The 15,506-nt window shown below is 47.4% G+C and overlaps 1 protein-coding gene across 2 annotated transcripts in view; it reads left to right on the top strand.

Moving 5' to 3' along the window:
• The window catches only part of LOC117358842 (SLAM family member 9-like), a 187,939-nt gene that overhangs the window by 37,252 nt on the left and 135,181 nt on the right, over positions 1–15,506 (top strand). For both annotated transcript variants that reach the window (XR_004539105.1, XM_033940603.1), the window contains exon 2: positions 9,409–9,693. Coding sequence is in view for 1 of the 2 variants with exons in the window: in XM_033940603.1 (XP_033796494.1) it covers positions 9,409–9,693 (285 nt within the window). In the remaining variant the exon portion in view is untranslated. The remainder of the gene's footprint in view (positions 1–9,408; positions 9,694–15,506) is intronic.

Genomic DNA, 15,506 nt, shown 5'->3' with positions numbered 1-15,506 from the left:
TCCCCTGGTTGGCTTCTCTGCTAGCTATCTGAACTGAGGAGAAGCGCCCTGCGCTGGGTGGGAAGGCACTCGTGCATGTGCGGTGCGGGCGACTCGAAACTTCGAGTTTCTTCAAGCAAGTCTGCTTGTGAGGCGTCCGCATCCGTGCTCCGTCGATGACGTCACCCGTATGTGAGAATAGCTGCCTGCTGTCCCTGGATAACACCTGTTAAAGCAAGTAACTGTGCTTTTCTTCCACTAAGCTGCTTTTAAAATCACTGACAAGCACAGGCACTTCAGAACTGTGAGTACCCTCTATTTTTTAAAAATGATCTTTTTTTCTATCTTTTATTTCTGCCTCAAAAAACCCTCAGTTTGATTCAAAATTGTTTGGGATGGACTCCTCAGCCCCTAATCTGTTGAATGTGGACATTGATTGTGCCGGATTGGCGCCAGATCAGCAATCTTGTACCGCGTGCCATAGTGCACTAGGGAAGGGGGCAGGAACTTCAGACTTTGCCTTCACTGAATAATCATGGGCTGGGGAGCCAGCCTGGATCCTTGTCTTACAAAAAAAAATCTCGCCCAGAGGTCAACCTGGAGTCTGGCATGAAACGCCTGAGTTCCAAGTATAGAGACTCATTTGGAGTGGCATATGTGCCTCAACAGACCCATGGTTGCAGGATGGGCCTTTTCACTGGATTTTATTCGACTCCTCGGATTTTATTTGGATTTTATTCTTCAGACCCTACTCGTTTGATGCAGCCAGCGGGTGCATCAGGTCTTTTTCAGTCTGTTGCGCCTGTGGCAGAGCTTCCTGTTCTGGAGCCCTCTCATCTGGCTATGGCAGTTCTCAATTGCAGTAGTTGCCATGCAGATATTATGACTCTTCTGTCTCCTGTCACTGTCTTTATTTTGGATCTGGCTGATGCCTTTGCTGGGACTGGTCACCTCAGCTGCCTTAAGTGTCCGGATTTGGGTGCTGACCCTTCTTCGTAGCTATTCCAGCAGGCTTCTGTCCGCCTCTTTACTGCTGATGTTCTGAAAGAGCTCCATTTGAATTATCCACCTTTCATTTCTCAGGCTTCAGTCCTAGACCGTTCTCCTGTGCCCTTTTTTACATTCAGTCCACAGCTCCTTGGTCTGGTTTCAGAACAATGTGATACCCCAGCAAGCTCTTTATGACCTGTATCCTGATTTTCAGCAAGTTTGAACAGCCTGAGGTAGATTCCGCTGTAGCACAGGTTTTCCAGCATGCAGCATGCAGGTTTCAGGACTCTCAGGATCGCAAGGTAGGTATTATGTTAAAAACTTTCTTTTCTAGCGGCATCTTTAGATATTCAAGTGGCAGTGGCTGCTTCCTTTATGGTGCGTGCCTGTCATTCCAGCCTGCACAATGCATCCTCTGTGGAGGTGCATGCCTGCCCTCCACTGGTGATAGTTGGGGTGGATTAGGTGCTGGACACCCTTTATGATCTCTTTCGAGTTCTTAATACATTCTCCTTGGACTCTTTGGATCCACCTTTGGGCTGGGGATGCTGCCTCAAGGGTCTCCTTAAGCGGATGTCTTTTCAAGGGCCATCTTCTTGTTGGTACAGGTCTGGATGACCTCTATACAGGTGTTGCCAAGCACCACCCTAAGTCGCTTCCTGTGAACATAACCTTCGACAACAGATCAGAATTCTCCTGGAACGTCCGGCTTCCATGGTCTGGTTTTATCTGCAGGTTTTGGGGTCTCTGGCAGCCTCCTTGGAGGCAATCCCCTGGGCCAGAGCGCCCATGCGTCCTTTATGGGAGTCCCTCCTATTTCGGTGGTCTCCGCAGAGTTTTCCCCTTCAGATGCTGCTCCTTGGGATGGTGCCAGCTAGCTGCAGCTTGAGCTAGTGACTTCAGGAGGAGGCTCTCTGCCAGGACTGGCTTCTTCAGATTTCTGAGTGGATGACTCTTATGATACCTGCTAGCCTGTTGGGTTGTGGGCTTCCTATGGGTACCGCTCCATTCAGGGACAGTTGACTCCTGGTCTGAAACATTGGTTGATCAATAGCCTGGAGCTTCGGGCATTTCAGTTAGCACTACTCGCTCTCCAGCCCCTTTTGAAAGGAACAGCGGTGTGTGTTTCTCCGATGATGCCACAGCGGTGGCGTACGTACATTGCAAGGGAGCTTAAGTGCTCTCTCTCTTGGGCCAGCAGGATTGTATGTGTTTTATTAGGCGTAAGCGTATCTTCTGTCTTTCTCGGTGGCCTATGTTGTCAATGTTTGGGCGGACTTCCACGGCCGACAGATCCTGGACCTAGGAGCATGGTCCCTCTTGTAGAAGGCGTTCCGTTTGCTCAAATAGCGCTGAGGTCAGCCCCAGATGGTCTTGATGGCTTCGGCATTGAACTTAAAGGCCAGGCGCATTTACAGACAAAGAGGAAGTTGGGCCGGATGCCTTGGTTCGGTCCTGGCCGGCTCATGAGCTCTTGTTTGATTTTCCCTCCATGACCTCTGGTTAATCGGGTCCTCCGCCGGTTAGCAACGCATCCCAGCTTGGTGATTCTAGTAGCTTCAGACTGGCCTCGTTGCCCATGGTATGCGGATCTCTCCGTCTTCAGTGGCCAATTAAGCAAATGTTGCTCCACCAGGGCCCACGTGGGAGAGAGCGCCTGATTCCACAAAGAGGCAATGGCCAATCGAGCAGCAGTGAATGCCAACTTACAAAACAAAGAGTCACCCCCAGCCAGATCCAATTGATGCCAAAACAACAAGGCATGTCGCCAATCGGCCGGTATCTGGACATCTAAGATCCGGGACACCCGATCAAAGACCTCAGTCCAGAATCCACACACCTGCCCACACTGCCACCACATATGAAAATAGGTACCCACTTCCCCACAGCCCCTCCAACATAGAACACTCGCACCTCCCCGCCAACGAGCCACTACCTGAGGGGTATAGTACCACCGAAAGAGGACCTTGTAACCATTCTCGATCAGCAAAGCAGCAATCCCCGCCGAGGAGATCTCCGATCATATGTCACCCCAAGTATCCCAGGAAATAGCCGAACCACAATCATCTTCCCAGGCCCTCATGTTGGGAAGGGGAGCCCCCCTACAATTAAGGCACCTATATATCGCAGAGAGAGCTCCCCTCCTAAGCACTGGACCCAATAACAGCTCAAAGGGCATCTTACCACCCCTCAGGTCTCCCAGAAGACCCGAGGTCCTAATATAATGTAAAACCTGTAGGTAGGGGAACAGATCCCTTATCCCAAACCCAAACTTACCCCTGAGTTCTGTAAAGGGTCTAACACTGCCCTGGACCGGATCCCACAACTGTCCCACACACACCAAACCCCGTGACTCCCAGTCTGCAAACACTCCCCCATCTCCTCCCGGTGGAAAGTCAGGGTTGTATCTCAACGGAGTATACCATGAATGTCGCCTACTCCCCAATAAACAAGCTCGGGTCTGATTCCATACCCTCAAGGAAGTCACTACTGAGGATACCCCCCCTACCAGTCGCGCCCTACCAGGCACCCACGGCCTATGCAACAAAGGCACCCCATCACTTAAATTTTGCTCAATTTCCACCCACGGTTTCGGCGTCTGCGTCTGCCATTCTAAAAGGGCGCGCAGCTGAGCAGCCTGATAATATTTCACCACATCTGGGACCCCCAGCCCCCCATCCCCTCTCCCCATACATAAGACCTTCCTACTCACCCTTGGCCGCCGACCAGCCCAAATAAAATTAAAGATATGCCTTTGAACCCCCTCTAGCGTTTTTCTACCCACCCAAAGAGGCAATACTTGAAATAAGAACAATAAACTAGGCAAAATCATCATCTTCACGATGGCCACCCGGCCCAACCAAGAGAAATACAGATCTTTCCAATTAAGCAAATCTTGGCGAATACGACGAAAGAGCGGGGGAAAGTTAAGGTCATATAAATCCACTCCCGGCGGTCCAAAATAAACTCCGAGATATCGCAAAGAACGCTGAACCCACCGAAACGGATATCGGTCTCGGAGATAGGACACCCGGTCAGCAGGCAAGTTAATGTTGAGGAGCTCTGATTTACCAACATTGACCCGAAAGCCCGACACCCCACCATAAATATCCAACTCTCGCAATATAGCTGGCAAGGAGGTCGCAGGTTCTTCCACCGTGAACAGAATATCATCCGCAAACAAGGCCAACTTAAAATCCCCTCCCGGCACCGTAACCCCCTTAATATCCTGATTCATCCTCACTCGCTGCGCCAGGGGTTCTACCGTCAAAGCAAAAAGGAGCGGGGAAAGCGGGCACCCCTGACGTGTGCCCATTGCCAGAGAGAAGGTCTCCGAATAACCACCATTCACCTTGATGCAACTCAAAGGTCCACTATATAGGACCCGAATCCAGTCCCGCATTCGTGGACCCAACTCCACCGACTCTAGGACCTGAAATAAAAAGGGCCAAGCTACCCTATCGAATGCCTTCTCAGCATCGATAGATAAAAACACCGTTTCCCGCCCCCCCCCAGCCCGATCATATAAATTATAGACCCTACGGGTATTATCACCCACCTGTCTGCCTACCACAAAGCCCGACTGATCAGGATGGATCAGCCGAGGGATCCAACTCATCAATCGGTCCGCCAAAATTCGCGTGAAAATCTTAGTATCAACCCCCAGCAAGGATATCGGCCTGTAGGAAGCACATTGGAGGGGATCCTTCCCCTCCTTAGCTAACACCGTCACTCCCGCCAAGCGCATGAAGTAAGGGAGGGTACTATTCCCTTGTAAAGAGTTAAGAAAACGCAATAAGGGAGGCAGTAGCAGATCTTGAAAACGTTTGTAGTACCGAACATTAAAACCGTCCAACCCAGGCGATTTACCAAGCTTCATAGAGCGCAGCGCACTACGAGCCTCAAGCAATGTAAGAGGGCGGTCCAACCGCGCCCCATCAGCCTGTGTAATCTGGGGCAATGCTGCTGAAGTTAAATAAGCGTCCTGGTCCCGCGAGGGCCCTGGATCTTCCGGGGTATAAAGTTGGGAATAATATTCCACAAAACGGGCACGGATAGCATCCTCAGTCTGTAACACTTCCCCAGAGGCCGCCCGGAGTGAAAAGATCTGGTTGCGCGTCTGTCGCACCCTAAGACGATGTGCCACCAGTCGACTAGCTTTATTAGAAAACTCAAAATATCTCTGTTGGAGGAGCTGTAAGTTATGGTGTAATCTGTCCAAGTCTAAAGCCTGGAGATCCCTACGGGCCTGAAGCAAGCGCTCCCGCAATTCCATATTCCAAGGAGAACGCTTATGCAAACTCTCCAACCTACCAATCACAGTCAACAGGCCCGCTGCATCCTCCTGCCACTTACGCTGTCGGGCCGACGCCAGGGCTATTAATCTGCCCCTAAGGGTAGCCTTTAACCCCTCCCAAACCGCTTCCAATGAAGCTCCACACTCCACATTTACATCAAGATAGTCCTGTATCCACCCTTCGATCTGTGTTCCCACCTCTGGGTCATCTAAAAGACTATCATTAAAACGCCAAAATTTCCGTCCCGAGCCTCCACCCACCCCCTGGAATCGCAACCACATGGGGCATGGTCCGACCACGTAAGTGACTCAATCCCCGCGGACTCCACCCTCTGGAGTAGTCCCCGCTCCACAAAAACATAATCAATTCTAGAATATGAGGAGTGTATTCCCGAAAAGAAAGTATAGTCCTTAACCGAAGGATGCAGCCACCTCCAGCAGTCCACCACATTCAGATTGGCCAATGCCTCCCGCAACAGTTTACGATCCCTTCTCCCATAATGATCCGCCCTCCCTGAGTTATTCAAATGAGGGGTCACTGTAAGATTGAAATCCCCACCAAAAACCAGGGCTCCCCCCTTGAACTTGAGAATCCGAGGGACCAACTCACGAAATCAGTAAATATTTTAGTCCACTCACTCATAATATCCAAATTAGACTACTGTAATTCCTTATTATTAAACATAACAAACAAGGAACAAAGACGTTTACAAATAATTCAAAACACCGCCATAAAATTAATACATCATGGAAAGAAATACGATCACGTGACTCCATATTTGATGAAATCACATTGGCTACCCATTAATCAAAGAATAATATACAAAATAGCATTATTAGTCTTTAAAACAACAACTACAAACGAACCTCAGTTTATTAACCGCTTATTAATCCCACACTTCTCAAATCGCTCTCTCCGGTCTAATACTCAGGAGTTACTTATGGTCCCATCATTGAAAATAATAGGAACTAGGCGACACGATATTTTTTCAGTCAAAGCCCCGCTTATCTGGAATTCTCTCCCTTTACACATTAGAAATATTAAAGATCTCACTTTATTCAAAACTAATCTAAAAACATTTCTGTTTAAAGCTTCCTTTAACCCTTAAATAGGAATCATCTTTCATTAACTTACAATATCATAAATTTCGAAAACTTTCTACCTTCAGGTACCCCAACCCCAATGTTCTATCCTACCCTATCCAATTTTCTTCGCCTATCTATGAGGAAACAACAATATTGTAACTTTTCATCCCTCATGTTTTTCCCAACCACTCCAGTAGTGTCTGTTTTGTTAAGTGGTCACGAATATGTCTTTTTAATTCACAAAAATGATCTCAACTGTTTTTATCCCAATATTTATTGTAATGTTATTCGCTTAGAATTCTTAAGCGAACCATTAAATTTAAATAAACTTGAAACTTGAAAGAAGGTCCCCTGACCCTCATTAGGGGCATAGATATTTACCAGGGAGTATAAGACCCCCTCAATCAGAGCCTCCAACATAATGTATCTGCCCTGAGGATCCCTCACCACCCTACGTACCTCACAACGGATCCCCTTACGAATAAGAATTCCCACCCCACCCCTCTTAGAAGTGCCCACCCGGGAAGCCCAGAAGGCCTGCGGGAACCTGTGATCTCCAGCCAAGGATTCATGGGACTGCAGTAAATGTGTTTCCTGGACAAAGCAGACATCAGCCCTCAAACGGAGCAATTCCCTATAGAAGGCCCTTCTCTTGTTGGGAGAATTGAGACCCCTAATATTATAAGAGACCAGTTTAAACGCCCCCATATTCCAAATAAAATAATGACCATGCAAACCCAACCCCAACAGATATGTCCCCCCTCACCCCCTCCACCCCTCCCCTCCACCCCCCCTCCCCCACAGTGAGAGTCCTCAGATCTCCCACCAACATACAAAGAAGTGAACCATCTCCATGGCCCCTTACACACATCCCACACTCAAACATCAACTATCAAAAACGGTGTGTACAAGAATCCCCAACCCACCAATCCCTCAAGCTCCCATGTCACCATTTACACTCTCCCCTCTCCCCCACTATACTACCCCCCATATAACACAAACCTAAAACCTTCAACTACCCCCTCCCCCCTCATCCCAAACCAGATAGTGTATAACCCCCACACAACACTCTCCCAAGGGGTAAGACTCAACAGTCCATTCCCCCAGAGGGGAGTCCAAAGACCCCTCGCCGAGACATGAAACTGGCAGTGAAAACAGGAAAAAGACAAGTACATTCAGTCAGCTCTCAGGGGGGGAGCACTTGAGGATGAAGCGGTGGCCCGAAGAGGGGGTCCACCCCCTCGGCCACCCCTCCCGCTCCGGGATCCATTCCCCACTTGCTGCCAGCGGGAGGAGGAAGGACGCCCACCCTGGCCAGGCACCACACCTCCCGCCGGAACAGCCTCCTCAGGGATCTCAATACCCGCTTGTTGTAGCAGCCCACGAGCCTCTCGAACTGTGGTAACTCTGGTGTGAACTCCGTTGATGGTAATAACAACTCCAAAAGGGTAAGTCCAACGATAGCGCAAATTGCTGCGCTGCAAAGCCTTGGTCACTTCCCTGAATGCCCGCCGTTTCTGTAGCGTGCCAGCAGCTAAATCCTGATAGAACTCCAGCCGGTGACCCTCCCAGGTGACCGTGCCCATCTCCCGGGCTCTGCGGAAGATCCGCTCTTTAAGGACAAAGCTCTGAAGACACAACACTATATCCTTTGGTTGATCCAGTGTCCGGGGTCCCAGCGCGCGATGAGCCCGCTCCAGTTCCGGCTCTAATGTGTCGTCTTGCAGGAGCCACCTGATCAGCTCGATTGTAGTAGCATGAACATCCTTAAACTCAGGCAGGTCTGGCAGGCCCCGCACCCTCAAATTGTTACGCCGGGTGCGGTTCTCCAGGTCCTCGACCTTATCCACAAGAAGTTGGTAATCCGCAGACACCGTCTCCAGTGATCTCTGCATTCCAGTTACACTGTCCTCACAGCTATCCATGCGCATCTCCACCACCTCGACCCTCATGCCCACCTCCACCAGGTCAGTGCGCAACTCCTGCACCGCCTCCCGAACCTGCACCGCCACCGCAGAGATTTCAGATTTTACCTCTGCGATCCATCGCTGCATATCCGCTTTAGTAAGCGGGTCCATCGGTGAACTCTCTGGTACCGGGTCCGCCACCATGTCAGCCACAGCCGCCAGGGCCCCGCTCATTTTCGCCGCCTCCCCGCTGCACAGCTCAGGGCCCATGCTGCCACGTGCAGCCCGGCTCAGCGCTTGTTCCATCGTGCGCTGGCTGGGTTTGTCGCCGGGCAACTTTTTTCGCGTCGCCATAGTGATCACTGCGACTTCGCACACCTCACCAGCCCCCGGGGACAAAAAATGTGCGCCGTTTTCACACCGAAATGATAGTTATTGCGCCGGCCCGAACAGGAGCTCTCAGTTCAGGCTCCCATCCGTCCATCTCATTATCTAAGGATTAAATATTCTTTCTCTGTCGATGAGATCCCTACGCGTAAAACAATTTTCTCTGTGACAATGCCCACTCTATAGAACTCATTGCCATCAATCCTCTGGAAAGAATCTTCTTTAGACAAATTGAAATCTAACCTAAAAACTTTTCTTTTTAAAGATGCCTGCAACTTATAACACCCAGAATCAGTCTTTTCCCTTTATCAACAATTTCATTTAAAAGGCACATCCCCTTCCTATTTTAACCTTTTTGCAAATCTATCCCATTAATTATTGTATTTCACCCCCTTACCCCATGTATAAGAATCTTTTGTCTCTGTCTGTGAATTAGTTTGTGTTATCCCTGATTTTTACATTTTTATATTTCGTTGTACACCGCTTAGACATTTATTGAGCGGTATAAGAAGTCCTCATATCTCTCTCCTACTTTTGTGCAATATAGAAGGTGTCATACATCTTGAAATAACAAATAGAATCAGACTGTGATAGCAAAGTAAATGTTAGTCTTTGCTGCTGTTGCAGACTTTTCTCTATATACTGTACTGTACATTAGGAAGCTTCTTCACTGAAGAAGACAAATTAGGAGGTGGTTAATTCTCAATCAGATCTCATGGACTGAATAACTGCTAATAATTTGTGTGGATTTTCTCTCCCTAGGACAAAAACAAGTAAATGGTGAGAAAGGTAGTAGCATTGTGCTAACACCTCTTCAGCCTTTGCAAAATGAAATTGTGTGGAAGAAAGGGAGCAACAAAGTTGCTGAATGGGATTCTGGAACACCCCCCAAAATTTATCCTGCCTATATTGGGAGATTTAACCTCGATGAAACTTCTGGCAAACTGACCATCTCAAACCTTATGGAAGAAGATTCAGGAGATTATACTGCAGAAATTCTCATCGGCAACGAGTATCACAGTGAGCAATTTCAGTTGAAAGTGTTTCGTAAGTATGAAATTCTTTGTGTGAGCAATCAATCAAGGGTAAAAGGGGTATTTCTAAGACTTGTATCTCACTTTCTGGTGCACCTAATAGGCTAAGTCAAAAATTATAAGGAGTGAGGAAAATGCTCTCAAAAATATACAGAAGTGAGAGGTCAAAGTCAATGACAAAAATATAACTAGGAACAAGACTTCTCAATATATGAATCAAATATTAAGGCTTGAATATAAATGTAGAAAATATAATGCAATTTTTCACATACACTCAGATTTGTGTAATCCGACCAAGAGCCGTAGCTCCTATAGTCCCCTCCTAAGTGGAGAGGTTGTTTTCTCCTCTTATTGCCATTGAGAACGAAGTTATTAATCAGTAGAGCATGTAGCCTCACTTACTATCTGGGACCTGCTAATTCACCTTAAAGCTAAGTGGAGGGGTTGTTTTCTCCTCTTATTGCCATTGAGAACGAAGTTATTAATCAGTAGAGCATGTAGCCTCACTTACTATCTGGGACCTGCTAATTCACCTTAAAGCTAAGTGGAGGGGTTGTTTTCTCCTCTTATTGCCATTGAGAACGAAGTTATTAATCAGTAGAGCATGTAGCCTCACTTACTATCTGGGACCTGCTAATTTACCTTAAAGCTAAGTGGAGGGGTTGTTTTCTCCTCTTATTGCCATTGAGAATGAAGTTATTAATCAGTAGAGCATGTAGCCTCACTTACTATCTTTCACATTAAAGTCATACACAGTGATGGGACGGTGGGTTCGACTATAGGAGCTACGGCTCTTGGTCGGATTCCACAAATCTGAGTGTATGTGAAAAATTGCATTATATTTTCTATATTTATATTCAAGCCTTAATATTTGATTCATATATTGAGAAGTCTTGTTCCTAGTTATATTTTTGCACACCAAGTATAGGAGATTAAAATAGCTGACTATAATCCCTCTACAAATTGTGACAAGATTTCACAATTGTCGTTTCATGATTAGCTTTCTCATCTCAGTCCAAAATGCCAAGGTCTTGTCTATGCTTTACCCACAGTGGACTTGAAAGAAATGGAAATAGTTGTAAAAGTACATTTCATTCTCTCCCAAAATTCTGAATATCCTAGGTCAATGCTCTCATTCATTCATTTGCTGTTAAAAGCTTATGAGATCATCATCCAGTCCCTTTCTGTATCATATTTTTACAGGAGGAGCCCGGGATTGAAGCAGTAAGATCAACCACAGCCTTGCTGTCTTAAACTGCTTGGCTCAATCTCTTTTTCTAAATCAAAAGGAGATTCAGGGAAGTGACTGAAGTAATGAAATACTAAATCACATTCTAGCTACTGGTAAATTTAAAATTTTTTAAATTCTTTCGTCAAAATTTGAAATCTCATAGACAGTCTGATGTAAGATATTTCTAATCCTTTAGATATGTAAATCACTATACCAGGAGTCCTTCATTTTATAAATTTTCAGTAAAATACAGTCAGTAGTGATTACAGTGCTTTCTTGTTTTCAACTTATTCTGTATTCACCAATTCACTTATTCATGCAAAATCACTTATTCATGCAAAATAAAGTGTAACCCATTTCTGCTATTCATAGGCCTTTTCATTTCCTTGTCATCAACAGCAGATGAATCCAGAGACTAGTTGGATTACATCCATCAACCAGCAGGTGGAGATAGAGAGCACTTGATTTATCCTCGGGTATATATTGGATGCACAGCCTCCTGGCCAACCAGTATGCTCTATCTCCAGCAGGTTGATGGATGGGTTTTCCACAGCTCCTGGATTCTGCAGTGGATTTCGAGCCAGGCTTAGCTGCAGCTACTAGCACCAGTTTCCTGGATCTGAAAAATGGCTGCTATCGTTCTGGTCCTGTGCATGTTCCTGTGGCTTATGCCTCCATGGAGAAATGTTCCTGTGGCTTAGGCCAAGGTAGAGAGAGAAATGTTCCTGTGGCTTAGGCCAAGGTAGAGAGAGAAATGTTCCTGTGGCTTAGGCCTCAGTAGAGAGAGAGAGAGAAATGTTCCTGTGCATGTTCCGGTGGCTTAGGCCTCAGTAGAGAGAAATATTCCTGTGCATGTTCCTGTGGCTTAGACCTCAGTAGAGAGATAAATAAATATTCCTGTGCATGTTCCTGTGGCTTAGACCTCAGTAGAGAGAGAAATGTTCCTGTGGCTTAGGTCTCGGAGGTGAAATGATCCTGTGGCTTAGGTCTCAGAGGTGAAATGATCCTGTGGCTTAGGTCTCAGAAGTGAAATGATCCTGTTGCTTAGGTCTCCGTGGAGAAATGTTCCTGTGGTTTAGGCCTCTGTAGAGAAATATGCCCCCGCATGTTCCTGTGGCTTAGGCCTCAGTTGAGAAATGGGCCTGGGCATGTTCCTGGGCTTGTGGCCCCAGTTGAGAAATGTTCTTGCGGCTTGAGGCCTCAGTGGAGAAGTGGGCCTATGGTTTGAGGCCTCAGTTGAGCTGCGGGATGGGGGCTATATAGTGCCATTTTTGGGGGGAGAAGCACCTGGGCTTCCAGGTCCATTTTCCCCCTCCCCCCCTGAAGAACATGGATACCTAAGTCCCATAAGCTCACTCATTCCTTGGGCCCGGGGCTACAGAGGTCCCATTCTCTTCAGAGAGGCGCCAATGGGAGGAGTTGGTTACTCCTGCGCCGCATAGGGCGGCCGAGGCTGCTTCAGCGGGGCCACTGGCTTGCAGCTAGGGGGGCCAGCAGCGGGTGGTAGGAGGCCCTGAGGGCTGTCAGCCAAGGCCCTCCCCTCTCGCTGCGAAAGGGGGGGCGTCACTGGAGTTACCAGCACCACCGCTGTCAGTCTTTCTCCTCTCGGAGGAGAGACGCCACCTCCAGCAGTGATGCCTTTGCCCTCACTATTCAGCAGGCCCCAGGAGGTTGACCTTGGCCAGGCCGCTATTTTGCTGGTGGCCTGGTGTACCTTCTTTAATCCCGGCTGGCTGACAGTTAGCTGGGGCTAGGCTAGTTGCGGGCTGGTTGCAGCTCTTTCTCTCTGGCTCAGAGTTTTTTCTTTCCACTCCTTCTGGGTCATTCATGTGAAGGAGTGGGATAAAAGTTGGATCAGTTGTCTCAGTGTGTCTGAGGTTATTGCTGTATCTATTTGGGGACTCTGGGAAAGGCACTTGTCACTTCAGGGCCCAGGTACAGTTTTGGCGTCTTGCCTCTCCTCTGGCATTCTTCTTGACTTTGGTCAACAATTTGCCTGCTGTGGGAACCCTATGGATTTGTGCTTCAGAGGGCTTCAGTTAGAGGAGGAGTCTTCCCTTGTCTCTTTTCCAGGATTGATGCCCTAGACCATTGTGAGGGAAAGAAGGTCTGGTCTGTGGTGATGCTCATGGGTTTTGACATCAGCTAAGGACCATTGCCAGGCATGATGGTTACATTACACAGGAAGTTATTTGGGGCCTGGCGGTCATGATAGGAGGCTGCTTTGCACTCATTCCATTCGTGGAGGGGCGATGTAGCTGTGGTTTCCGCGAGGCAAGGGTGGCTCCTGCTCCCATATGCTAGGGAGGTTAGCATATGATTGTGGGTGACATACTCTCTGGAATGTAGTATCTCCTTGGACACGTGCTGCAGGGCAGGATTTGGGGGCAAGGAATTTCCCGCTCCCTTGTTTATTTCCCTCTCTACATTTGGATTGCTTTGGATTCATCTGCTATTGATGACAAGAAAGGTAAAATTATGTCCTTACCTGATAATTTTCTTTCCTTTAGTCATAGCAGATGAATCCAGAGCCCCACCCTGTTGCGGGGTTTTGTCACTCTCAGGCGTGGTTTCAGCATGCTTTCGGCTGAAATTGCATTCTCGATTTTGAAGCATCAATGTTGCAGGTAGCACATGTGAGTGAATGAAGTTGCTTATGTGTCTTATGTTTCATATGTCTCATGTCTTTTATGTGCTTTACTTTCTGTTTCAATTCAGCTGCTTTTAGAAGACCTATACTGGTTGGCCAGGAGGATGTGCATATACCCGAGGATAAATCAAGTGCTCTCTATCTCCACCTGATGGTTGAATCAATCCATTGTACTACCAGTTTTCTTTCTAAAGCCTCATTCTCATCCTGGAGAAATGTCTCTTCATACATTGGACATAGGGAGAGGTATGGCCACTAGGAAAAAGGAGGTATTGATGCCCCTGTGAATGACTTTGGTGAGACCTCATTTAGAGTATTGTGTATAATACTGGAGGCTGTGCCTTTAAAAAGATATAAAAAGGATGGAGTCGCTCCAGCAGAAGGCTACTAAAATGGTGCATGGTCTTCGTCATAAGGCGTGTGGGGACAGACATAAAGATCTCAACCTGTATACTTTGGAGGAAAGGCGGGAGAAGGGAGATATGATAGAGACGTTTAAATACCTATGTAATGTAAATGTGCATGAATTGAGTCTCTGATTTGAAAGGAAGCTCTGGAATGAAAGAGCATAGGATGAAGTTAAGAGGTGATACGCTCCAGAGTAATCTAAGGAAATACTTTTTTTACAGAAAGGGTGATAGATGCGTGGAACATTATCCCGGTAGATGTGGTGGAGACAGAGACTGTGTCTGAATTCATGAAAGCCTGGGTTAGGCATGTGAGATCCCTTAGAGCACAGGTGTCAAACTCAAGGTCCATGAGGACGATTCTGGCCCACCTGACTGTTTTATGTGGTCTGTCGTGTGATGCAGCGTTTTCATTGCCGCCCCCTGGTGTTAACTTCTGGCCGGCTCCCTCCTCCTCACTGCCGCAGTGTGCACAAAGCCGCGGGTGGCAGTGTCAGAGAGAATGCTTCCAGATGAGGCACGAGACGTGCGAGGAGCTGCAGCCACTACCCGCTGCTCTGTGCACACTGCGACAGTGAGGAGGAGGGAGCCAGCCAGAAGATAACACTCGGGGGCGGCAATAAAAATACCGCATCGCACAGCAGGCCGCATAAAATGGATAGGCGGGAGCCAGCCAGAATGTAAGACACCCGCCAGAGGGAGGCACCTAGTTGAGGCACAGCATGGAGGGAGGGAAACAACAAAGATAGGGGGAATAATGAGAATTTACACCTGCTGTCTATATTTTTCACTGTTCAGGAAGAGACCAAGTTCCTGGATGTTGTAGGCGATTGCTTCCTGGAACAACTTGTGAAGGAAAATACAAGAGGTAACTCAATTCTGGATTTAATTCTAAATGGACTGTGAGGACTGGCAGACGCAAGGTGTAGAAGTAGAAGGGAATCTGGGAAACAGTGATCACAATATAATCTACTTCAACTTGGACGCAGGGGCGAAATATTGGTCTAGAACGACGGCCACAGCACTGAACTTCCGAAAAGGGTATTACGAAGGGATGAGATGCATGGTGGGGAAGAAAATTAAGAAGAGGATGAACATTTTAAAAATGTTAGAGCAAGCTTGGTCCCTTTTTAAGGATACGGTCACTGAGGCACAAAATCTATATGCCGCATTTCAACAAGGGATCAAAGAAGAAAAAGAACAAAGAACTGGCGTAGCTCACTGTAGAGGTAAAGGAAGCGATCAGAGACAAAAAACTTCGTTTAAGGAATGGAAAAGATAAAAAACTGATGAAAACTGGAATAAGCATAAATAACATCAATGCAGGTGCCATAAGGCGGTAAAAGGGGCCAAAAGAGACTACGAGGAAAATATAGCCAAGGAGGCAAAAAACTTCAAGCCGTTCTTTTGATATATTAAGGGGAAATGACCCATGAAGGAAGCGGTGGGACTGTTGGATGACCAAGGAATAAAGGGAGCGCTAAAGGAGGACAAAGCAGTCGCTGACAGACTGAACACATTTTTTGCGTCTGTATTTA

This window comes from Geotrypetes seraphini, chromosome 4, assembly GCF_902459505.1.
Source record: "Geotrypetes seraphini chromosome 4, aGeoSer1.1, whole genome shotgun sequence".
In the NCBI taxonomy this organism is placed as follows: Eukaryota; Metazoa; Chordata; class Amphibia; order Gymnophiona; family Dermophiidae; genus Geotrypetes; species Geotrypetes seraphini.
Note: the sequence above shows the minus strand (reverse complement) of the source record. Positions and strands in the feature narration are given on the sequence as shown.